The 26,355-nt window shown below is 42.4% G+C and overlaps 1 protein-coding gene across 2 annotated transcripts in view; it reads right to left on the bottom strand.

The window, feature by feature from the left end:
• The window catches only part of TMEM178B (transmembrane protein 178B), a 209,445-nt gene extending 189,892 nt beyond the window's left edge, over positions 1-19,553 (bottom strand). For both annotated transcript variants that reach the window (XM_009903018.2, XM_054168133.1), the window contains exon 1: positions 19,172-19,553. In XM_009903018.2, coding sequence (XP_009901320.1) covers positions 19,172-19,553 — 382 coding nt within the window. The remainder of the gene's footprint in view (positions 1-19,171) is intronic.
• Positions 19,554-26,355: the final 6,802 nt, after the last annotated feature.

Raw genomic sequence — 26,355 nt, 5'->3', positions numbered from 1 at the left:
TGGGCAGCGGTTCAGATAAACAACCTTAAAAAGTCACTCAAAAATTTATCAGCCCAGGAACAAAATCTTTTCCCTTGCCAGGAGCATAGTAAAGAAACAAAGGAACATCATTTTACTCCCTCCTCAGGAAAAACATATACATATCCCAGCCAAACAAGCAAGTGGAATTCGGCAAGACCGAACTGTTGACTTACTTTATTATACCAACAAATAAAATATTAACTGCAAGTGTTACATGGCACCTGCCTTGTAGGTAGGCCATTTTCCTTAGGCAAACCTGTTCAACTCAATGAAATATTTCAAGGAACTCATATGGCAGTAAGCCTGTGCAAGGAGTGATTACTAAACCCCTGGGAGGTTTGATCCAGAACACCTTTATCCATTTTTTCTTCAAGTCTTTTCAGAAACAGAAATTAATGCTGGGCAAAACTTATGTTCCACTGAAGTCAAAGATATGCTTACTTCCAACTTCAGCAAGACTGACTTTTCTCTCCTGGACTTAAAAGCAGTTTTACTTGAGCAAGAAGAGAGTAAAAGCTATGTGTGATCTTCAGCACATTGCCCTGGGCTAACTCCAGGGAACGCCATCCTCTCAAAGCCCAGCTGCAGACATAAGAGCTTATTTAAGACTACTTTAAAATGCAAATTACTCCAGCATGCTCATCATATGGCTATGGATCCACTAAAATGGAAATATACACAGTCCAGAAAAATTCATGATCTGAGGAGGCTCACCAGGGCTTGGATGCTGAGAGTTAGGAGTGAAAACTCCAGGTAAAGGTCCATCCTGAATTTACACAACAAAGAACAATCAGCATAATTTTGCTCTGATTTTTCATGCTATTCTTGATTTAATTCTGCACACCTAACCTTGTTTTAATATGGAATTTCTACAGGATCACCAACAGAACAACTGACAGGCAGCCAAGAATTGCATGGACATAAATACATCCAAGGGCTATGATGGCCAGAGCTGGTACAATAAATGATTGCTCTAAGAGATGACTTCTCAGTGCTGCATTTTGTGGAAGCAATCTGATTGCTGATTATTCCAAGCAGCAAGGGGGGAAAAAAGATACTGTGATTACTCTCACTTAATGATTTTGGCAACCTGAGCCTGTCCTGTCATGTCAGTACTACCCACAGCACTAAACCCACAGCAACGGTCCATGGCTTAGATGCAGGGCAGAGTTACTCAGGTCTTATGGAAACATCTGACAGCAAAGCAGGAGCAGTTGTGCCATGGGCACTGCACAGAGTCCCAAGACTCTGCACAGATGTAGCAGTGCAGAGGGTCCACACAAGAAGGGGTTGTGCTGCTGCTTCCCCACCACGTGCCACAGAACACAGGTACATGGCAGCACTAAGGAGAGCTGCCAAGCCAGTCTTTCTCCATAAATCACCCTGCAGCCATGACTGTGGAACACCTGCATTGCCAAAGGTGAGGCTCCAAGGGCAAGGCCACGAAGGCAACTTTGGCAGGTGTTGGTGGTGCCTGGAGACTGTAACCCGTCTATGTTTCTCTGTAATCCTGGCCATGCCTCATTTTCCCTTTCCCTCACTTCTTGGTGCAAGGCAAAGCTGCAGAAACTACAGTTTCCTGTAGGTCTTACCCCTGGCCTTAGCTGATTTGAAGGGGTTAATTCCAACAGACTCTTGCATCCTTTCACATACTTCTCTGTGCATGTGCCCAATGCTAGTCACAACATCCATGCAAAATTGTATGGCTTGATACAGCTATACTCAGCCTGTAACAGCAGAAGGGACGTGTTTGGTTATCTATCCTTGCCCCTGATGGAAACAAGCTGATCCATGCTGTACTTTTATAAGACCTGTATCCCCTCTAACATTAAATGTCACTTATAATAGCTGTTTTTTCTTCCCCAAATAACTTTTGCAGCCCTGCTGCCGAAGTGATCTGAAACCACAAGACTGGAGTTTGAATGGCCCTGGATGTTATCAGTGAGCCGAGCCATTGCTCTGTGCCTCAGCCATCATTTTCCCTCTCCACTACTCACTGAGATGTACACACAAATCCAAAGGAAAAGACAGTCAAATGTGGTGAGGCTATCAAACATACTGCTCCTCATCCTTGCAGGAAGTCTTACTGAAGTCAGGTGAACATCTAGGTAACTGCAGCCAGTAGAGGGATTTAGGACCTCCACGATGCATAACAAAGCTGTCATTAAAGCAATAGAGCAGTGCTGGCATCTTGAAAAATGCAGAGATAGCAACATAAACAGTAAGGAGGTTTTGCTTTATCATAAATTATTCCCAGCATATCACAGTTAGCTCTTGAGCCTCCTGAATTCACTGTCATCTATGACATTCATATCCCCTTGGAGGAATTGTTGTGTTATCCAAAAGCTCTATTGCACAAAGTAATTCAGAGTCCCATATTGTGTGGGGTTACATGGCTTATGTTGTACACTGATTTGTCTTCTCCTCCCCCCTGCCCACTTCGAGGTTTTCTCTCCCATCTCCAGTACATTGGCATCCTGGATTGCAGAGAGAACTGTCTCAAGGTCATACCAAGATGCTTCAGCATGGCTCAGCTACAAAAAATTGATATAGCCAAAAATTTTGTTTAAAAGCAATAGATTGAAAACAGTGCCTGTGGCCTGAAGCAGCCCTGATTTATTTAGGATACAGAGGTATAGATGCACACTTCTAAAAGCTGTCTGTACTTCACCAGCTAAAACAAGGAGAACGCATGAGGCTGTGATCTGTCAAGTGATCCTTTGTCACTCCCAGCACAGCCCCGTAATCCTTCGGTTGTGATTATGCAAAGGAATATTACATGGATCCTGTAAAATATCTCTGATTGGATCAATGTTATTTTCTCCCCCATTGACAAGGTCTTACCAGAGAATGACTGTAATTCCACTGCTAACACTGTCTTAGTGAAATCCCCCAATAAATCCTCCAAGCAGCACTGTTAGTAATACCTTTATTAGACTAACTAAACAAGATATTTATATGCAGGGCTTTCCAAAGGACTCTGGCTCCTGCTTCAGTTTCTGGAGGAAAACTTGATGAAAAGTGCTCTGGTGGGAGACTTGCCCCCAAGGAGGCTCTGAATGGATATAAATGGAAGGTAACATTACCCTTTTAGGATTCACAGGGTTAGGCACAGATTTCTCCTTGTCCTGTCCACACTACAGCAAGGACCCAAGGGCATCTTTAGCAGAAAAATCTTATCCCGAGTCTGGTTTTCAGGCAGGATTGGAGTTCAGGCTCTCCCCACATATTCCACAAACATGCTGTCAGTACAACAGTTTGCTAACAGTCAAAGGAAAACATGATCTTTAAGCACATGCTATCATTTCAATATTTGTTCAAGGCTAAATCCTGGCCCTCATACTCAACAAAAGAGCTGATCCCCCTCTAGCCACTGCTATCACAGCTCACCAGTGCTTCTGTTCTCCTCCTCTTTTACCCTTCTCTCTTTGTGTGACTCTCATCTAATCCTGTTCCATTTTCTTTTCTCCAGGTTTTCATTTCCAGTGATTTCATTCCCACACTGACCTCCCCTTCATCACTGAAGATCAATTGTCACCTTCTGGCTTCAAACATGATGCTCCAATCTGATGAAGAGCAGACTCCAGAGATCATCTTGCCAAGACATTTTTTTCAGGCTGCCTGAGTGCTCAGGTACCCACTGCATCTCTGCTTTCCCTTGGTTCATTTCAATGAAGTTACCTCTCAAGCCATGAGAGCTACAAACATAGCTACCCTCCTAAACCTTTAAACAGAACTGTAAGAATCATCAAGTACTGTGTCTAACATAAAACTCAAGCACAGCCAAAAGACCACAGTGTGCACAGCCACACAGCAATTAGCAGATGAAAAAGCTATGAAGACAATATATCAACAGAAAAACATCAAACAAAGCACAGCAGAAAATATGCCTTCTTAAATCCTTTGAAACCAGGTTGGCATTTGTGATGAGTAAACTCTGGCTCCTACATGTTTCATGGGAAAACTTTCTCCATATTCTTTACAGCAATCCACTGAAATGTCAGAGTCACTTCTCAGCTCCCAGCCCCTTAGAAACAAAGGAAGAATAATTTATATATTAGCCTTTGAACAGGAATAGTCTGATGGTAAGAGAAACTGTTGATGATTACAGTGAGGACTTCTGACCTATTTCCTCCATCCACATCCAGTATTTTACATGTTGCCTCTACCTCCTGACTCAAACAGATGTGCACCAGATGCCTAAATTGCGATGTCAGCTTTCAAGGTCATTGCTGTGATGGATAGCAAAACTTTCTCAAATGAAAACTTAACCTCAGGAGCTGCCCTGCCTTAAGGGGTAGACTGTGATAAAGGCTATGGCTGTGAAATTGCCCCATATAGACAGCCCAGGTTATGGACCCCAATGACCTTGATTAATACATTTTGACATTGAAGGGGTCCAAGGTGCATGAGACAAGCTCAAGGAAAGGCACCAGTTCATCAACCAGGATCCATCAAACCTCCCAGGGAGTTTCTGTGGCCTCTTCCAATGCCACACAGAATGCTGTGCTCCTGTTCTGGAGGAGAGATGCAGGTCAAACTGCATTTTAGCACAAATCTAAACCCTGGAAAGAAAGTACTGAAATGAATGGAGGAGTGCTCGTATCTGCTCCCTAAGTGTCAAGACCAATCCTACCCTGGTGTAAATTACCACCAAGATACATAAAAACAAGGCAATTTGTCCCCTCTGAGAGACAGACAATTCAATCATGTTTAAAAATGCAGGGCCTAAAGACATGCAGTGAAATATGCATCCTACAAACAGTCTGAAAAGTCTTAAGTACCCAGAGGAGGTATTTCAGTGCCTAACTCACATGCCCAAGATGAAATTCAAGCAGCCTAATTTTCATAGTGGCAGTTACAATGTACCATCTCACCACAGCAATTAAGTGCAAGTTGCCTCAAACTGCAAGTCCAGGAACTTTCAAGATGCCATGAGCTACGTTCAAAGGGAGGAGAACTTTTCAAGAAGACATGTCTTTCCAGTTGTCCTAATGCTACCAGACAAGAATCACACCCTGGCTGAAGTACAGCAACACTACCAAATGGATGCCATCACCTCTTGGTTCGAAGCAAGGTTGGCAGCAGGCGAAGCAAAGCTTAGGCCTGAAGACTTCCCCATGCCCCAACACTACAGGCAATCTTCTGCCAAAGAAATCCTGCATCTTTCTCTTTTCTCTGTCTTTGCACATTCACTGGAAAAGAAGACTTGGGTGCTGAAGAGTTTGTTTGCCCCTGCTGCTTCTTCTTCATTTGAAGGCATTGACAAGGCAATTAGTTGCTGTGTCACAGGCAAGATGCTAACAGTAATGGATGAAGAAGAGGGGGAAAGACATGCTACCAGTTTCTTATGTGGCACAGAGTGCAGGGGACATGGGCAAGGACAGAACAGGGTTTCTGACTGCAGGGCTAAGAGGAAAAGGTTGAGAAGGAAGAGAAAAGTCATCTCTGTAGTGCCATCATTGTCACTTTAAGGCCAGACCTTACTCTGACATACACCTCCCTCCAACCATTCAAGTAGACTCTGCCTCCTGTCCTTGAGGACATTTAAACAATTTGCCCCACATTTCCACATGAAACCCCTTGTTTAAAGACCTCTGCCCCAGATTTGAAACAAATCCCTGGGGCCAAGATCACTTCATCACTGGAAAACATGGACTTTATGGAATAGTCAGTGTGACATGTTACTGTCATGCTCCCATCCCCACAAGGCTGAGATCACTGCTGGGAGTCTGTGGCTACCTTTCCCAGTTTCCCACCAGGATCAAAAAATTCGAAGGAGTAGCATTTGAAACCTGGAGGCTCCCCAGGTAGAAAAGACCTTTCCACCCTCTTGGATACAAAATGATATTTCAAATCTACAGAAATAAGCAGAAAGCCCCATTTCTCTCTGCCCTTGTTACCAACCCTCAGCAGTATACAGCACCGTGATCTTCTGCCATAGATACACATCTCCTAAAAAGCAGCTGCCTCACCTTCACACAGCTCAGAGAACCTCACATTTAGCTGCTCCTGCATATGTGACATGCACAAGAACCACCAGTCTCTCTCCCTCAGTCTCTGCCACCACCCTTTCTAGTTCCCCCAGAGCAAAACAGAGGCTGCTCTTTGTAAGGCTAAGGTCATTCCTCCACAAAAGTAGAAATCAAAAATCTCTTTTCTGATCCACTTTAGATGTAACCCTGCTCCTACAGGTACTCAGGCACAAAGCTGGGTAACAGTTTCTTCAGTAACATAGACAGCAGGTTTGCTACTCTGAGTCTCAAGCAAGGTTTTCCAAATATCCAGAAAAGCAAAGCATCCCACCTTATCTCTCTCCATCCTGACTGATGGAACCCTACTTCCACCTTTTCTGGGAGCTGAACTATAGCCCAAGAGGCTATGTCAGATGATGTTTTCCTACTTCTAGTGCTGTGGAGCCCTTCTGTTCCCTGTAGGATCTTTTCCACAACACTTTTGTGAGAACTGTGGCCTGCTGGTGCACACACAACTGAACAAAACCCAGGGACTGGGTGCCTTTAGCCTTCATAAGATTATGGATCCTGTGGCAAGATCCTAATGGCTATAAGGTAATTCATCCAGCATCACCAGCTAAATAGCCAAACATTATGTGAGCTGAACTATACATCTCATGGTAATTTAAATGGGTGCAAATAAGAGTTTAATTCTGCTGCTGCCAGCCATCTTGAAGGCTTAAATATAGTACAGAAAATCTCTTTTATTTTATATAAAGTATTTTAATGAAGAAATTGAAGGCTCTGCACACTCCTGGTTTGTGAATACAAATGGCTGATAATCTAATAGGCTTTTGCTGTCACTGAGTTAAGGCAACATGAAATGAAAGCACACAAAGGAGTGAAGAAACAAAAACCCTATTAACTGCATTATCTAAAGGAAAGTTAGGTAAAATGTGCATTAAGGCACAAAGTCCTCATCCCAAGTCCTTCCTAGATGTGTGGGATGTCACAAAAAGGAAATAAAGTGCAGCTCAGACCTAGGTGAAAGAGGCAAAGCAGCTGGGATGGTGCAACTGGATTTGTCTTGCATTGCTTCCCCTCTCACCAGTCACCTATGGCTGCTATCAGGCAGCCCAGTGACAAACACTCCTACAAGCAGGTCCTGCTTGATTCACAGCTGAATATGCTCTTCCTTGGGGAAAAAGAAAAAGAAAAAAAAAGAGGAATGAATAGTAATAATAAATGAAATCCTTCACAGTCCTATGGCATGTTTCACAAGGACACAGCACTAGAAAGGACCGTGCTCATTTTTCTTGTATAGCAGGAAAGTATATCACATATACTTCCTAAAGAGATCTATCTTCATCCTTAAAATCTGTTAGAAGTACTGTGGCCTCATCACTCCTTCCAGAGCCCCATTTCAGCATAGCTTCCAGCCTACGCGTACTCATGGCCCTCACACACACTGCTAACGTCCTCAAACAGACCTTCCTCCTCTCCTGTGTTTAACCCTGTTCCTTCTGGCTAACAATTATATTTGTAAAACAGATTTTTCCATGAGTCTCCTCACACTAGTAACTCCACTCTGGACCCACTCTGAATTCCTTGATTAGCACCTTGAAGGTGCTTGATTAGCACCTTGCCCATGACTTCAACATTTCTTTACTTGAAATATCTGGTCAGCTCTGTTCTTCAATCACACCTGTCTTTCTCCTGGTCATTGCTCTACCGCTCTCTGTCTGCACTTCAAGACAAGTGTACATTAATGAACCCTGTACCGCCATGGAAGTGTATTCTGTGGTCACATTCCACCTGCATGCTGGGTGAGATTCAAGTATGCACTGTTCCCACTCTGAAAGGAAACACACTGCAGTACCTGAGCAGGGACAAAGCCATCTGAGCCCAAATCTCCTCATAGCCTAGATGTCTAGAGGAACAGAATTCCAGTGTGCAAAACAGAGGGTATTTGTCGCACAACATAAACATATCCTCCAGGACCAAAAGTTCACATTAAAGAAATTTCACATCTTTCCTACCACCCAGGCCTCAACATCACCTAGTTCTTAATATATGATATTCCAGGCTTTCTTTCTCTTGACAGTGTCTCATTTTTGTGAGAGCAGCAAATGTCTTAAGTTCACTCTTCCATGTCTTGCCCAACAAGAGCTATCACCTGCTCCAATATAATTAATGACAGAATAGAATAGAATAGAATAGAATAGAACAGAACAGAACAGGTTGGAAGATACCTTCAAGATCATCACATACAACCTATCATCCAACACAACCTAATCAACTAAACCATGGCACCAAGCACCCCATCAAGTCTCCTGAACACCTCCAATGATGGTGACTCCACCACCTCCCAAAGCAGCCCATTCCAATGGGCAATCACTCTCTCTGTGTAGAATTTCTTCCAGCCTAAACCTCCCCTGGCACAGCTTGAGACTGTGTCCTCTTGTTCTGAATTAAACAAGCTTATTACCCTGTTATTAAACAAGGTTAGTCTCCTACTTCAGGAAATCTACTGCTGACCTTCATCTTGATACTCCCTTTCTCAGCACTGGTTGCTTTCCTTTGGTCAGTTCCTTAAACACAGTGTAAATTTGGTACTAATTACTTTAATGCTGTAACAAAGCATTTCCTTAGGGGCAGAATATAAAATCTGTCACCAAGATCTGAATAATTTAGGTCTACAGAATGCCCTTGCCTCGAAACCCAGTAACCTTCCTAGCAAAATACATCAGAATAGTTTGACACACTTCAAACAGAAAAACATATGTTGTATGCTTATTTCATTTCCCCTTGTGCATTTAATTAATTAAAGTAAGTTCTGAGAACTTACTTTAAACTCTTCTTAATATTATTATGATTAAACTAAAAGGTCCACTGTGGCCCGGACAACTTTTTCTCCTTTCTTTAAATATAGATTTGCTACAGCTCATTCCTAATGTGCTATCCTAATTAGACAGGTTTATTGAAAATCCTTTTTACTGGACTTGCAATGTTACATACCACACCTTGCAGAAGTCTGAGATGGAAATTATCCAACTTCCCAATTTGAGCCCATTAAGCTATTTGAATGTTTCCATTTCCCCTGTTCCTGTTAGCTGTCTCCTTTGTCTCTCTGATCAGTATAAGTTTCCCTCTCCTTAAGCATTATGGAATATCATATGGGCAGAACTGGGTAATCTGGTGAATACAAAAGGGATGAAATTCAAAGCAAAATGTCAGCTCATGCAGTTAGGACTAACAATGAGAAATTACTTTCCAGTTGTCAGCTGGGCTGGCCACTAAACACGTGACAGATGCTCTCTATTAACCCTTCTCCCTTCCCAAAGGGGAAGAGAAAGGGAGAGCGACCTATGAGTTGGGAAACTAAAACAGCTTTAACTAAAATAGTAAAAATAAAATTAAATGTATACAATGTCCCCAGACTTCTGTGGAGAACCATGTTGACAATTCTGTACAGTTACACAGGATGAACTCACAGCATGAAGGTAGGGAAAAATTATAGGAGAGAGTCAGTAATAGTGACCTCTCCGTCCCTTAAGCTTTGCTTCAGTGTGTCCTCTGTTCAGCCTACAACCCTGTTTGATCCTGTCAGTCACCAAAAAGACAGAGCTTCACACTGGATCCTGTGTTCTCCCTCCACCTTCCTGCTCCACTGCTTGGACCATCCCTGTGACAATAAACATCAGCCACTACCTTAGCCATACTAAGCTTGCCTGGATTTTCTGCCACCTCACATCATCAGTATTAGGAACTCCTTGCCTGCTCTCAATCTTTTATCACCCTCTTTATCATTTCTTTTTCCTTTCCACATGCCAATGTTATCCATGTTGCATTCTCTTATTCACAGACCTTATGTCCTGCATTCCCCTATCTATTCCTGCCTTGCTATCCCAAATCCCAGCTGACCCATACCAGTTTGTTTCTGCCATATCTCACATAGTAGAGCATTTCTAGTGGCCTGGCTAACTTTCTCCACTATAAACACACTGTTCCTCTATTCAGTGCTGCTCATTTCCTAGATGTACTACCCCAGTCCAACACAGTTAAGTCTCAGACTCATAGTCATAGCCAACTATTTCCCACATTTGACTTATTCCTCAGACCCTCCCACTTCCTTCAGCCCCCAATTTAGCTGTTAAGCAGGATTTCACTCAGGACTTCTATGAGGAAAATGACAAAGTAACATTTTCATCTTGCAATAGTTTTGGTTTTTGTTTCTTCTTCCTTTCCTACAACTCCTTCATTCTTCTCTCCCACATACAAAAAACATCCTATGATCTGATACTGAGCCGGTCTTATTCTATCTCCTAACTTTCCTTATGGCCATTCTTGTCCTCTCGTTCTCTCTTCTTAACCTCTCACACTCCTCTGTCTCTTTACTTGCATAATGCAATTACTATTCAATCTCTTTCCTCTTAAAATAGTCTCATCTTAAAATATTTACTTTCCTCTCTAAATATGGTTTTTTCACTCCTCCATTTTCATCACCAATCTCTCTGAATATGACACCACCTTGAGTTTCCCCCACCAGTTCAGTGCAGCTTCCTCTCCATTCCAACTTCTGTTGCCCAAGTCTCTACATAACATACTGGCCAGATTTCAGCATAGTCTGGATAGTCTGTTCTCATCTGCTGTAGCATGTTGGCTACCTTCAGTAGCCTCCTGTGCTGTTTCAACCCGAAATGGTGTCTTTCTTTATGACATCAATCACTTGTCTTGCACCACCTTTGAATCTCCCCCTTTTTCATGTCCTTCAGACACTCTTCTTCTCTCAGCTCTGCCAGAAGTTCATGGAGCTTTTCTCTTTCTGTATTTTACTCCTTGGTAATTTCTGTCACATAGTTTCCACTACTATCTCCATGCAGCAATTTTCAGATTCACCCCTCCAACACAAACTTGTCTCCCCAGGTCCATACCCATGGTCTCTCTAATACTCCCTCAAGGACATACAGATACCAAACAGAGCTTATCATAGGTAAAGCAGAGTTCCTAATATTCTTCTCTCTTCTTCACTATATGCTCTCTTCAGTAATTCCCCTCTTGATCATCACACCCAAGGCTATTACTTTCCTTGTTTTTCTGGTCAACAATTGGAGCAACATCTTCATCTCATGTCTCTCACTACATCCATAGATCCGGGGGATGTCTAAATTTTGCACATTCTTTCTCCATCCAGGCTCTCGTTATCTCATGTCTTTATTACTTCAATATTTCTTTTTCTGACCTTTACAAATGTGATCTAGCTCTCCATGTATCCATTTGGGATGTTGGTAGAAATATCATTATCCCAAAGACATCACCCTAACTGCATCGTTTCTCTTAGCAGCTGTGGACTGCTGTCCCAGTATCTATCTCATTGATGCAATCTACTTGTCTTCATTAATGAAATGTCCCATTTTTCCTACAGTAAGCCAAAGAGGTCAATTCCCATCATCTTCTTACTAATTTTTCAAGCAGATATGACCCATGACTTTTCTGGTGCCATCCTTCAATTTTTGGAAGACCATCTCATAAACACCTGCAACTCCTATTCATTAACCTTCTTTATAACTCTTCAAGGAATCCTGCATTTCATGGAGTTTACAGAAGTGTGGTTAGCCTGGTGATGTTTTGAAACCACTACTGGTCACACTGAACATAATTACCTTGTCATCTCCTTGTATTCTCTCATAAGGCTGCATTATTCACCAATATTTAAAGTGCAGTAACATGTCAAAAGGATGGGGACATTTTTCTAGTCCATGGTTTCTCATCCATGATTAAGGCTCATAAATCCCATGATAGAACTCTAACTGGTATTAATAATAATGAATGAAATCCCTATTATACTGCTACTGAGCTGAGGTAGAAGAGATTAAGTCACTTGCCTCAGGTCATGAGCAAAGACTATGGCAGATCTTGGACTGAATTCTGGCTTTGTAAACCCTGTCCTAACTGCAGTACTACTCCTTCCATTGCTCTTGGTAGTTACCTACAAAGGATTACCATTTCAGCAGGCTCATCTGGGCAGATCTGAATATTTATTTGTGGAAGAATTAGGCTTTATGAGAAAGAAAATGGGGACATTTCCTTTTTATAGTCTGATTTCTCTCCTGCAGAGAAAATATGTTAGTTTATAATCCTTTATTTTAAGTGAATTTTATTCTAAATGGTCTGTTAGGGGCATTTGGATTCTAAAATCCACATTCTTTATTTATTTATTCCTTAAAAACTAAGAAACATCATCTCATTTCCTTCTTTTGCTCTTAAAGAGGTGAATATGCACTCAAGGGTTCCAGCAACACTTTGTCAGCAGTGAGCCATTAAGTACCTTACATTATAAATGATTGTCAATTTTTTTTCAGAACCTACAAGACATTAAATCTTCTTCCTCAGTCACTGGCTCTGCAATAGTTAATGAACTCATTACACTCTTGAAGTTATTCAGAATACACTGAAAGACTTCTTCTATAAGGAAAAAAAAAGGCAATATTGAGATGGATTTTTATTGCTGGAAATGACAAAAGAGTTCAGATCATTTCATCTCTATTGAAGTAAAATAATCTTTCCTGGGTTCAGTTTTACAGTAAACAGAACACATCAACACTCATATTAAATCTTTTTTCCACAATGCTTTAAAAGTTTTCAAGCAATAGAGAGAAAGGATAAAAATGCTGAGATTTCTCAAAAGGATTTGGATGCTCAATTAAATGAACAGGAATTAAGCACGCAGTCCTGCAGGCAGCTCAGCAAATACCAGTTTCCCTTGAGAAGGGCATGATCCTGTCATTTTTACTCAGGCAAGATTTCCATTTGTCTTCGCTCGCAATTTGGCTTGAAAGCCAACAGCTTGATTGAAATTTGCTCTTTAAAACAGCATGATTAAAAACAGTTGCAGCTCTGTTAAATTACATGTATGTTCTTATTTTTAGCAGATATATATTATCACACTAATTATCTCAGATGTGTCAGAGGAACATGTCAGGTTCTCATTACTTGTGGTAAAGACACCTTTTAATGAATTGCTATTTAAGTTTGATTCAATTAAAATATTAACATTGCTTATTTAAAGTACCATGGGGCAAATCCTCCTGGAACTCACATGCATGAAACACCACTGATTTCATCCATCAAACTATTTGAGAAAATCTCTGAATGAGCAGATGTCTTTGCCATATCTTAGAAACATGCATTTGTTTAACTTCCAGTCTACATCAACAGACTGAGAATAATTATGACATTAAAACCAGTGAAGGCTAAATACCTGGGAAGCCTAAGAGTCAACTCACAGACTGTCTACTGCTTAAATTTCATTGGATCCCTCCAGATGGGACAGATGGGAGCACAGACCTTGCATTGGCCTTTCTACCCAGGGACAGTTTTAACCTCAAAGGAAACACTAAAGGCCTGAACTTGCTGCATCACCATGTGCAATAAAACATTTAGTATTGACTTCACTGGGATTAGAATCAAGACATCAACAAAGTCCCTTGTATAAAGAACCCGTTTGAAAAACGGTTGGGATTTCAAGGCCACATTTTAAACAGAGCATTTGGATTCCCTGGCGTATGAGGGAGGCATGAGAAAACGGCTGTCCTAATTTACCTGGCAAAATCACTGCATTTTCAAAGTCCAACCTACAGCATTGTAAGGTATGTTTTATGAAAATAAATCTCTGTACTCTTAAGGATAACTGCAAAGAGCTCTCTTCAGACTTTTTCAATTGTGTAGAAGGACACTGAGACACTTGAACGGGTCCAGAGAAGGGCAACGAGGCTGAGGAGAGGCCTTGAGCACAAGCCCCACGAGGAGAGGACGAGAGAGCTGGGATTGTTTAGCCTGGAGAAGAGGAGGCTCAGGGGAGACCTTATTGCTGTCTACGACTACCTGAAGAGTGGTTGTAGCCAGGAGGGGGTTGGTCTCTTCTCCCAGGCACCCAGCACTAGAACAAGAGGACACAGTCTCAAGCTGCAGCAGGGGAAGTTCAGGCTCGAGGTGAAGAGAAAGTTCTTCACTGAGAGAATTGTTTGTCATTGGAATGTGCTGCCCAGGGAGGTGGTGGAGTCACCATCCCTGGAGGTGTTCAAGAGGGGATTGGATGTGGCACTTGGTGCCATGGTTTAGTCATGAGGTCTGTGGTGACAGGTTGGACTCAATGATCTTTGAGGTCTCTTCCAGCCTTGGTGATACTGTGATACTGTGTATAAATAATCCCTAGTGATGGACAGAGTAGTCCTGGTAAGCCTTTCTTCCTCAGTTGTGCCATGTATCTGACACACCAAACCAGAATGCTTTTATCCCAGAAATCTTGCATATTATTTGGAGTGCAGGTAGCCTACACAGGAATTAGTAGTTTTGTTGTTTTGGGGTTTTTCTTCAGTAATGGCATGAGCTAAGTATATTCACAATAAAATCTTTTTAAACAGGATTTACTATTACTTCCATTGATCTTCAGGGAAGAAAGTAGGTAGAAGGGGGATTGGAATAATGTCATTGCAATTTGGTTTGGTTTGGGGGTTTTTTATTATAAAATTGGATCCCAATGGCAGGCAGTAGAGCCCTATCCAGACAGGTTTCAGTGGCAGTCTTCCAAAAGTGAGATGAAAGGTCTTCTCAGTAGTAATTGTTTAAATGGAACAGACTCTGGTTATTGTGCAACTTCTTCATCTACTTTATTGTACCTTTATAATTAAATGATGTAATTCCTTTTTTTTCCTTTCTCCTTTTCCTCTTGACTAGTGCAGGAAAGTATCTGAGCAGCTTGCCATTGGATGCAGACGAACTTTGTGGCTTCCAGGGTTTTTCTGGGTCACTACAAGTCATATATAAGGAGTCAGTGAGCTGCTGGTTGCCAAAGCAGGACATAAACTCTGTCTTCCCCCTGCCACAAATGGACACTTACCTGCATTTCAACTCACTGCTTGCTTATTGATGGAGGTGGTTAGTTCACTGTTTTGTGGTAGGGTGAGACAACACCACTTAAACTAGAAACTCAGTGGTAAACAGACGAACAGTGCATCTAATAGGATACAGAGAACACTGTATTCAAAGGACTGTTCAGAAGAAGGGATACTTGATTTATGGAGGAGACTGGACAGACACCTGAGAATCAGAAGAGGCTTAGAGTATTGCGCTGAACAAACCCAGAGCCAGCATTTCTTGACTCTGCAAGGCTTTAGGGATCAGGAATGAAAATCCAGTCCTGAGATGTTAAAAGACTTGAGCAGATACAAAAGTAGAATCAGATGCCCAGCTTCATAAATTCCTTTTTACTGGTCCTTCTGTACAGGAGTACTTTCCCTCAGTCCAAATAGCCCATTCAAACACATCAAGGATAAGTCAGATGAGTAAAAGTTAGTAACTCTGGGCCCTGGGTTTGCACATGCAACCCCAATAATTTTTTTACTGTATTTTCTGTTGTTTCTGTTTTGATTTTTTTTTTCATCCATGATAACAAAAAGAACAAATGAACTGCCTGATTTTGATGAAGCTTTAGAATATTCTTCAGGCCTTTGGTCTCATACCTGCCTGCCTCTCCCTGAGAGTGCTCACTTGCAACAATCTGTTTTAATTCACTGCCTTATTATTTTGAAATATGCAACTGGGTTCTATGCAAATATAAAAAGGGGGATAAAAGAAATATAAACAGGGCTATTAGTGTCTGTCAATCTCCCAATAAGAAATCTGAAGTAACAGCTCTACAGTTTTTCTAGGAAAACCTGACATAGACCTTTTGCTTTATTTGCCAGAAAGTAAAAAGTAATACATATAGAATTACAGAACTGACCCAGACTATTCTGAAACAACTGGCTTTTAAAACCACTAGTGTCAGAATATTGCCAATACCATAGAACCTGATCCTGCTACAAGCCATTGTCTACAGCTTCTATTAATTTCAGCAGAGTTCATAAGCAGAATAACTGCAGGGTATTTGCAAATCTAGTTAAGCTCTTAATGACCATTTTTTGTTATCCTTTGATAGACAAACCTACCATTGTCAATACTGGAAGTTTTGCCTAGGGAAAAATGTAGGATCTATCTCAAAAGACAGGGATCACTTAGATCCTGTCCAGCTTAAGGAAAACAAAAAACAAAAGGAAAACAAACAAACAAACAAAACCACCCAGAATTACCAACCCTCAGTAGTATTTACATTCAATTACATATAGCACACACAACATTTGGGGCCAGAACCTGCATTAGTTTATCCAGTTCCAGAAGAGATGTGCAGAATTAAGATAACAGCTGTCAGAAGACAGAATAAAAGGCCTATGTACCAATGACATCCTCTTTTATACAGTATTTGCCCTGGAGCTCATACAGAGAGAAGGAATGTGTACCCTAGTCAGGGTATTTGAGTACTACAGGAAGAGAATATCTGCAGTTCTTCACACCTGCACAGGGCAAGCTCTGCCCTGGCATCCATGCCTGCAACCTCTAACATCAGACAAGCATGGAATTAAAACTAGAAAAGCAAAAATATACTGCCAGGATGGACCTAAAATACCTGCCTCATTTGGAACCCATAGCTGCTATCAACATTGGTCAGAGATGGCAAACAAATTCATTCCACTCTCATCATATAGCTGAGGATTGTAAAGAAACAGTGTAGTAGCTGGCCTTAGGTGGGATCAGGGATGCTAGCTGACTACCCATGTAAAGCTGGCTCCTTCTAACTCAGTAATTCCAGCACTCAAAGATTTTTTACAAATTAGTATTTTACATCACATTTTTGCTAAGGGGAGAGTAAAATCCACTAGTTCTTTATGATTTAACAGAACTTGAAGTGGACAAGTAATTCTGTAATATCTCCAGTTTTATTTGAGCAAGTCAAATACTTTAGTTTATCAGATTTCCATTATACTTGCTTTTCTATGTTTTAATTTGGAGATGCCAAAGGAACACACCTCTATAGCATTAGTGCTAATGAATGTGACCCTTCATCATGGCTGAGAGTTATAGTACAGGCAGATCCTCACTCCATCAAAGGAACTATAACGTTGATATTCAGAGTTACCAGTCTCCCTCCTCTAACGTTTCCCTCAACATACAATGAAGTTTGTTGAATTTGTATCAAAAAAACCTTTAAAGAAGGCAAGGTGTGACATACACTGATATCTGCACATACCTCCCTTATGTGCACAATTTGCACTTCTGGCCTTGGGCAGCATCTCTGTGAAGTGGCTACCTGGCCATCTGCATTTGTGTCCAGGAATATGTGTGCTGGAATGCACACTGTACCTGAGCTGGAGAATCTCTTGCTACCAGCTAAATGCTCTATATTTAGAGTCAGTACACTGCACACACACACACTCAACATACACACAAACACACAAAAATTACAGTAGGGTCTTTCAAAGAATTTCTTTTCCTGTGTTTATCCACCTCAGTTGAGTTGCCACATTCTTTATGGTTAACAGCAGAGTTTCCATGACACATAACCCAGCACCAGGCAACTGAAGCAGTTTCTGGCTGGAGAAACAGACATTCCTGAACCCAGGACATGGCAGGTGGTGAAAGAGGAATGAATCTTACTTATTTCAAGATGAAAAACCTCTCTAATAACTGAAACTCCATTTGCCAAAGGTGAGCTCCAGTGACACTTCGGCCTGCTGTTAAGGTTGAGTTTCTCTATCTATGCCCCAAGCACAGCGAGCACACGTGGCAGAGCAATCCAGCCCTCCACAGCCAGCCCAGCATGTCCACATCCTCACCTACATGGACAAGCGGAATCCTTCCCTCTGCACTGAAACCAGCATATGGGTACCAGGGTGCTGACAGGGTTTGGATGTGTTCATATATCCACTAAAATGAGACTAAAGTCACCAATGAATTTCACAAGAGGTCATTAAACAGCAGCTAGACATTAAGAGCCACTATCAACACTGACTGGATCCCAACTAGTGATCTAAGTTCCCTACTACTCCACTTGTTTGTACTATTTCAGTGCAAGTCTATACCACGCTACTCAGCTCTACTGCTCACTTTTAAAACATATGGAACAAAATATATACATTGGCAAACACATGTGAGAGTATATCCCTCATGAATAATTAGCTTTAAGCAATAATTCTGCTCACAGTGTCTGAAGAGGGAATTAACACAGGCTATCAAGGGAGTTTGGGACAGAGAACACACTTAGAAAACAAGTCTTTTTGAAGACTGCATAGTGCACAAAGCCATGATTTCACTGTGATGGAAATAAACCACTGGGGAATCATCTAAATGCAGCAGAAGAATCATGGGAGGGAAATGTTATTTCATTGTATGGAGTAACCATGCAGTCGGGCAGCAAAGATGCTGACATCCTTTCCTGAAACCCTCATAATCCTGCAAAAGATGTATCTGTTATAGGTGGGTTTTATGCATATCTCCCCTTCCTATACTTGGAGTTAAAGAAACATTTGAAGCAAGCTGACCATCACCTTGAACTGATAGTTTAGGTGAAAAGGGAAGAAGAAGGACCAAAAGACAAGGGGGAAAAAAATAACAGCACAAAAATGCTACAGGCAAACAGATACATCTCCACCCCAAGAGAAAACAATTCCTTTCTAACACTCCTAATAAATTTGTGTAATGTTTTGTAGACATGGAAAACACTCCAAAACATAGTTCAGTGTAAACAGTAAGCTGGGCTTCCTCCTGCTCTTGACCATTTCTCTTTGTTTACTCTCCATTTGAGGACAGAAAAACCCTACATGTGATCACCACAAACAATGTATTTTGGAACTGATGGGCATTTGGTATGGAAATTATGAAACGTAGACATATGTAGCCTTCAGTAAGATAATCTGTACTTTGCCTGAGTCACTAGGGTCAAAAAAAAATTATTTTAAAAAAAAGGAAATAAACCCCCAATGTCTTCTTTATTAATACTTTTTATTTGTATGTGGAAAATAATCTAATACCATGGTGATGGGCTCACTATATTAAGCTTAGAGAGACAGAGACATGAAAGAGACATTCTGGGGTGTGTCTGTTCTCACCTCCACTGTCAAACCCCTCACTTCAGCAGCAGAGTTCCCACGGGAAACTTCTCTGGCAGTGCTTTGAGAAGCAATGACCAGCAAGGCCAGCTCACCCATCACAAGGAGAGGTTAGAAACACCAGCTCCCATCTACGAGCACAAATGGCTCTGCTCAATCTCTGCCCAACTCAGGAGGGCCTGGCATGTTCATTTGGTAAAAAACAGCCCTTACCTTTAGCAATGAGCTCCTCCAGCTCTTGGTCAAATCCTTGTCGGTGGCATTTCCTCCAGAGCCCCATGTTGGTCGAGTTGTACTGTCTGTTGCACTCATCGACTGCACTCATAGCAAAGATCTGCCTCCTGTTTCGTGCCAAGAGGAGTTTCCCTTCCCAGCGGTCCAACCTAGACCTGCTGGCCCTGAGAGGCAGGTTGTTGTTGGAATTATAAATGAAGCCAGGATCATTTCTCTTAGTGGTGATGCTCTTGCACCTCTCTCTGTGCTTCCTGGCATCAGTTTCATACCAATGGTCTGAGCAGATAGCCACAGCCAGCATGCCCAGTGCACACAGAGCTAAAGAGAGGCCAGCATACAGCAGCAACCTTCCAGCAGCCATACCTCAGCTTCACAGAAACACCATGGACATCTTCACAACAGGCAAAGCCCTTGAGTGTGAGACCACGCAAAAATCTCTGGAACAGCTGCTAGGTGTCACTTGGTAGAGACCATCTCAAACATTCCCAATGCTGTGGCTCACATCAACACTGCAGAGGGATGCTGAGAGTGCTACAAAGTTCTGCCCCGGAGGCAGTCCAGGAGTCTCATCTGCCTCTTCTCTGCAGAGGAGAGCTGGTGAGAACCTCAAACACAATCCAGCCAATGATTCACTTACGCAAAGATGTCCTACTCCCCTCACCAGGAGCACCCAGGGGCTGAAGAGATATATCCCCCTGAGGAGACCTGAAAGCTATGGTTGATCAGTCCATTAATCTCTTTCAATCTGGCCAGCTCGGAAATCCAGAAGACAGGGCTTTCTCATCAGTAGGCTCACCACGGCATCATCACAGGACAGAAAAGTTCAACAGCTAGAGATCTCCCGCTTGCAAGCTGCCAGTTATCCCGCTTTCAGGAATGGGTGACTTGCCTTTTCTTTGTCAGTGGCTCAGCCAGAGCATCATCGTCTGGATGGTCGGTCGTTTGCTTGGGTTTAAAGCAGGGTCGAAAGGGAGGGAGCAAGACGCGGGAGGAATCTGTTGTTGTTGCTGCTGCTGCTGCTGTTTCAAATCGTGGGTAAAATGTAACCTCCCGGGCTGGATGTGGAAACGCAGGCATGCACAGGTTTCTCCCTTAGCAGACTTGGCTGACAGTCACTGACATCTTGGCTTCGGAAACACCTCAGCTTCTCCTCGCAAGCCTTGCCATTCACTCGCCTGCTTTTGTCGTCTGCGCTGTCATCAAGGCAGCGTAATGCCACGATCCCTTCCCCCGGAGAGCCCCAGCAGCGCTTCGGCTGCCGGGCCGGGGAGAGGCAGCGAGGGCAGCCGCAGGCAGCCCCGGCAGCACCCGCCGCCGGCCGCGCAGCTCCCGCTAGGCAGCACTGGAACCAGTCCTCGGCCCCAGCATCGTTTTTCCACACACACGCACCCCACCACCACCCCGCCCTCCGCTGATATCCGACAAGCTTTCTCGGTGCCCGTCGCTGGGTCTGTGCTGTGCACAGTTTCGCTAACACGGCGGCACGTTAGCCATCTGCAAGATGAAGGCGGGCGGGCAGGGCTAGGGCTGACTGAAAGGATGCGAAGGAATGGGGAGGGGAGGGAGGTCGGTGGAAATCAAACCAAAACAAACCGGGGAGGGAGAGGAAGAGGAGCTACACACCTTACACGGGGAGAGGAAAGCAGCCCCTAACTGTTGTCAACAGCTTTCGGTCTGCACCATTTCTCTGCCATATGGCCTGATCTCCACGTTGGGTTTTAGCTCAGCAGCTTCATACGAATTGTATCCCCAGCATCAGCGGTTATATATTCAGACATATTTTTTTTCTCCTTAAATTTCCACTCCCTTTCTCTCTAATGGGAATAACTCACCCATCTTGTAGAGACCAAGTGCAACAGAAGGCGAGCTGGAGTCCCCAAGCTTTAGAAATCTCATTTCACCGTTTTTAACCCAAATAAAAGCGAATCCAATCTTCTGTACACCTGGGAATCTTTCCTTGTTCAAACACCGAGCCCTGCAGCCTTGGCTAAAGCCTACAGATGGAGAATACAGAACGCTGAGCCAAAAGCCAGTGATGTCACCCATGCAACGTGAGACTCATTTCTTATTTCTCTAGCCTCCTTAAAGATAAACTGCACCACTTTCCAGGCAGGAAATGTCAAAGCCTTACTTTCTTAAGAGAGGAAAATGTAAAGCCTGGATTTAAATGGATTCTGCTCATTCTTGGTTACAAGCTCTTATATTGTGTCAACAAAATCCACGACAAGCAGAGCTGTTTGCTACTGCACCAAAAAATCCCAATCTACAATGTAACATAGAGTGTGAGCTTGAAAAAACCCTGGACTCATGACTTTCTGTGTGATCCAGAAAACTGAGGCCTCCATACTCTGAACTGTACTGCACAGCCATCTCCCTACGCATCAAATAGCTCTGGGTTCTCGCACATCCTGGTCTATGAGTACTACAGTCTCCTGAAGCTGACAGAGAGACCTAGTTAACCCCATCCACCATTTGGGTCACACAAACCAGTTATTCCACAGCATGAATAGCAAACTATGCAGCTGCTTCTGCTGCACCAAAAAGTCCACAGCCCAATGCCCCTACACAAACAAGTGCTGCATGCTGGATCCTTCTAGCTTTTGGCCCCTGAAGCCCAAGCTGTGTCATCTGTCTCCTCATTGGACCCACTAGATTGGCAATAGCCCTTGACCCTAAGAGAGGAGTACTGGGGTTTTGCTAGCTTTTAACCCTAGCCTTACAACTTGCATTTGCTCCAGAGGGAAGAATGGACTGAGGGTATAGCAGCTCCGCCTGCATCAAAAATACATACCTGGATTTGCTTGTGGAAAACAGCTGCATCAGAAAAAAAACCCCACACATCTGGATCTTAACAGATTTTGGCCCAAAGGGCATCTTTCCCTTTTGTTTTGAAATGTACTCTATTGTCTAACCATCCTGCATGATCACAAAGCTCACAAAGGAAAGCTGACCATCCAAACCATAGACACTGCAAAATTTAAATTGTGTTATGTATATTAACTGTACCTGGAAAGCTCTAGAGAAAGTTAATTGATTTATTGAAACATGGTTTCTTTTTTTCTCAGCAATAACTTCCCTTTGTTTCTCAGAATAAAGGCAAATATTAAAGGAGCTAAGACTATTTTAAAACAGTTAAGCACAGGCAGATCCACTTCTATAACTGGGGTTTGCAAGCAACTACATGACAGTACATAAAAAGAATTAAGTTTTATAGTGGGCTTGGAGCAGCCATACTTGTCATCTGTTTGGAGATAAAATTTAGATGTCTATGATCAAAAAGCTGCTGGCTCCTGCAGAAGATGGTGAACACGTTTCTTGTATTGCACCCACACAGACATGAGAGTGCACCTGGATTTCTTTGTCCATTTTTAGCATCAAGTCTAAAGCTGAAGATGAGAACAGGAAACAAGCTTAATTTTACCAAACCCATTTTTCATCTGGTAGGATTGTTGGATTTAAAATTTAAGCACTCAACTCTGCTACATTTATTCTCTGTTGAGACTGAACTGGAAGACAGAACTGTTTTCTGTCTAAACTTCCAGTTAGAACTAAAAGACTAGAAATAAGAGCAAAATGGAGGTTTTCTCATTATAATGCTCAAAGACCCATTAAGGGACAGGAATACTGTACCTACATTCCTAGCTATATATTAGGATTACACTCCAAAAAGTCAAGATTTGGTTGGACCCAGGCAGCTCCAGGTGCCAGGCTTTTCCATCAAACTCCAAAGCAGTAAGAGTGTTTGGGGCAGGGAGACTTTTGTACCTGGAGAAGCCAGACTTGTTCCCTCTTCTCGTTCTTAAGCATGACTTTGAAAGCCAAAACTTGACATGCAGTTCCAGGTTTTACCTTTTTCTCTGCAAAGGCATTTCAGTAGCAGTTTATATGCATTTTTAATTCTTTGCCTGTATTTGTAGCTTGATCAGAAGGCAATCTATATCCTCCTGCAAGCGACCTTAAATATATAATTGCAGGAGAAAGTGTTGGCTTTCAGATGAGCTCCACTTTAACACTTACAATTAAATATTTCCCTCCCTCATCATCATTGCCACAAAGGGGCAGAATACTGGTTGCTGCAGGGGTTAGGAACCTTTCCTCTGTCTCTTCCCAGGATTGTTACAGACAGCCCCTTCTCAGTGCAAACAGATCATTATTAAATTCTCTTCCTCCCCTCCCACCCCCACCTCACCACAGGGGGTAAAAAACAATCCTTGTAGATCTTCAGAAGAATGTGAGCTGGGAGAAAGACATTTTAAAAATAGATACTCTGTGCACACTTGAGCTCGTTACATGGAAACTGCTCCCCACAGTGAACTAAAGGCATCTTGGTAAAGGGAGGTAATTCATGGGTCTTAAATGAATTGGGGAGTGAAAATACAGGTTCAGTAAAGGATTGAAAGCTGAGGTTTTCCTTTCTGCAGGTTACAATTTCAGTGAACCAAGGGGTAAGCTAAAGCACATGGGTGCATAGAAAAAATGTCTGAAGGCATGGGACACAGACATGGAGCCTGGTGAGTCTGTTCAGAGCAAATTCCCTGTGACAAGCCCCGTGCGCTGCCTGCTAGAACTCACCACGGATGTTGTCTTACAAATAGGGCCATTCTCCTCTCTGTTCCCTCCCAGGATTGTTTCCGCTTTCCCTAGCAACCTCCAGCTACCATCGCCCTCCGCCTTCCAAGAAGGCTTCAGATACAAAAGCAAAGGGAGCGCCTGTACCAAGGTACACACAGGGGGAGTGATGGGCTAGAAGGGGTGAAGGGCAGAGTTAATGGACAACCAATTGCAATTTGGTTTTCCTCGGTTGGGTTTTTTTTTTGGGTGTTTTGTTGTTGTTGTTGTTGCTTTTACATCAAAATTACCTCCACCATATTTTTCTTCTTCCTCCTCCTGTTTTGTTGTTTTGGTGTGGGTTTTTTTTAATACATATATTTTAAAGACAGAGAGTTCAGTGCCATCTAGTGGGGGAGGGGATCGAGCACGTCAACGTGCTACCTATTTCTAGGGATCTGTACCACTCAGTTATTCAACAGGAAGAGGATCTTCAGTTATTTCCCTTCTCTTTTTGTGATCTGCATTTCCCAAGGGGTGATGCTTAATTTATATGGGCTCCAGACTTCATTTGTTCTAATGAACCACCTGCTGAAGCCAAAGGAACTCATACTAGAGTCGTATATCTTGGGGTAGCACTGGCTCTGGAGGCAGTTTGCCATACTAATTACAGGATTTCAAACACGAGACAGTAATCAAACCAAACACAGATATAACAAATTATATCTACTAATATTTTTTTATCATTCCAACACACCTTGGATACTGGTGTGGGTGAATCCTCAGCATACCAGACCTTCCACTAACACAGACATAAAAGATGCCGCCTATCCCAGAGAAGCATCTTACAATAACTTGTACAAACATTTCATCCACCAGTTAAACACTTTGGGGTGTTCAGGTGACTCAGAACCAAGAAGAGGCTCTAACATCCTGTGATTTGGACCACAAAGCACCATATAAAAGTTTGTCATTTAAATTCTGGGCATCTAAACCAATTTTTAATTCTCCTTCTATTATGAAAGGCATTTTCAGAAGGAAATATCAGCCAGCTGCATGAACATGAGGTAGCCATACACGCACCCACATAGACACACAGAGATTAGGCAGACAGCTATGTACACACTGATGCTTAGCTGTGCACACAGTAGTATCTAGCTGCACACACCAGCACCCAGCTGGATGTCTTCTAGTGTCCTCCCTGCCAGCTCCCCAAAGGGATTTTTCTGCTCTAGGAAAAACCCCAACATTTGGATTGCAAAGTTAAGCAAATTGGTGAATGCCAGATTTAAGATCACCCATACAACATTTATTCACCCCTTATGCAAACATATTATGATACAATCTTTAATTATGTTATTTTTGTTTCCACGGGTCTCCTGCCTTTTTCACAGCCAAGGATGGATGGTGCTCACTTAATGAACACTATTCAAATTTTCTCCTATCCTTATCATCCAATGTGTGGTGCATGTACTATTTACTGCAGAGCATCCAGATCTTGCATTGAATACAGAGTGATTAATTTCCTCATGGGCTTTTCTATAGTGGTGTTCTCACTGTGGTGGTTTGAGGGTAGGGTTTTGTTGTTTTATGGACATCAATGAATTTATCTTCACAGCTCCCTGCTGAGCAACAGAGATAAAAGCCAATATTTTCAAACATGTCAGTGTATTTTGGGTGCTCAATTAAAAAAGCTTAGAACCAAAACTTTCAGAGTGCATAGCACTTCCTCAGAGAACAGCTTTCAGTCACCTTGGCTCTAGACACAGTGGGCAGTGTTTTGACAAACTAGTGCATGGGTGACTGAAACTCAATACACAGAAAATGGGGACCACGTGGACAGTAGTTGGGAAGAATGTCATCTATTTGAGTCACCCAACTTCATAATAGCAAATCTCACAAACAGTGAAACAAAATCCATTTTTCAATTTCAATTCAGTTGTCTTAACCATGTGACCATGATTGTTCCTACCTGCTAGGCTCACTACACAGCCTCCAAACTCCTCATCAAACAGCTGCTATTTCAGGACTGCAGAGTTCCAGTTCATCCATCAGCTATCAGAAATGGAAATAAGAGTTTGTCTGAACAGAGAATTCAATAGTGTATTTTACTTCATTAAGACAAGACACAAGTGCATGGAAATTCATGGAAAATTTTTATTCTGCTTTTCTTGGGAGTCTTGATTTAGTGACCTGAAGTTATGAAGAGCAAGAGAAGCATGCATGAGCTGAGACAGAATTAATCACGGGGTCAGGAGCTGAATGAAGTGTAGCATCAAAAGAACAGATTTGTTTGGAGAGGAAGGAAAATGCATCGCTGAGCAGAAAGTGGGAAGGCATGTATGTGAGCAGTCCTATACCATCTTTTACAATAAAGCTGAGGGGAAGGCCAACACCAAATTGCCTTACAGTGAAAGAAGTAAAAGACAATACCCAACTAAAAGGAACCAGAGTATGACATTCTTTTTCCAGAGATAAAACAACAACAAAAATCACTTGAGCCTTTCCACTAAAATGGCTTCCTCCTGTGAAAACTTCTCTTTATTGTTTACCTGTTAACTGTCAAAACCACATCACTGTTATCAACCTAAGGGTACACTGTGGACACAGTTAAC

The sequence above is a fragment of the Dryobates pubescens genome, chromosome 15 (assembly GCF_014839835.1).
Source record: "Dryobates pubescens isolate bDryPub1 chromosome 15, bDryPub1.pri, whole genome shotgun sequence".
In the NCBI taxonomy this organism is placed as follows: domain Eukaryota; kingdom Metazoa; phylum Chordata; class Aves; order Piciformes; family Picidae; genus Dryobates; species Dryobates pubescens.
Note: the sequence above shows the minus strand (reverse complement) of the source record. Positions and strands in the feature narration are given on the sequence as shown.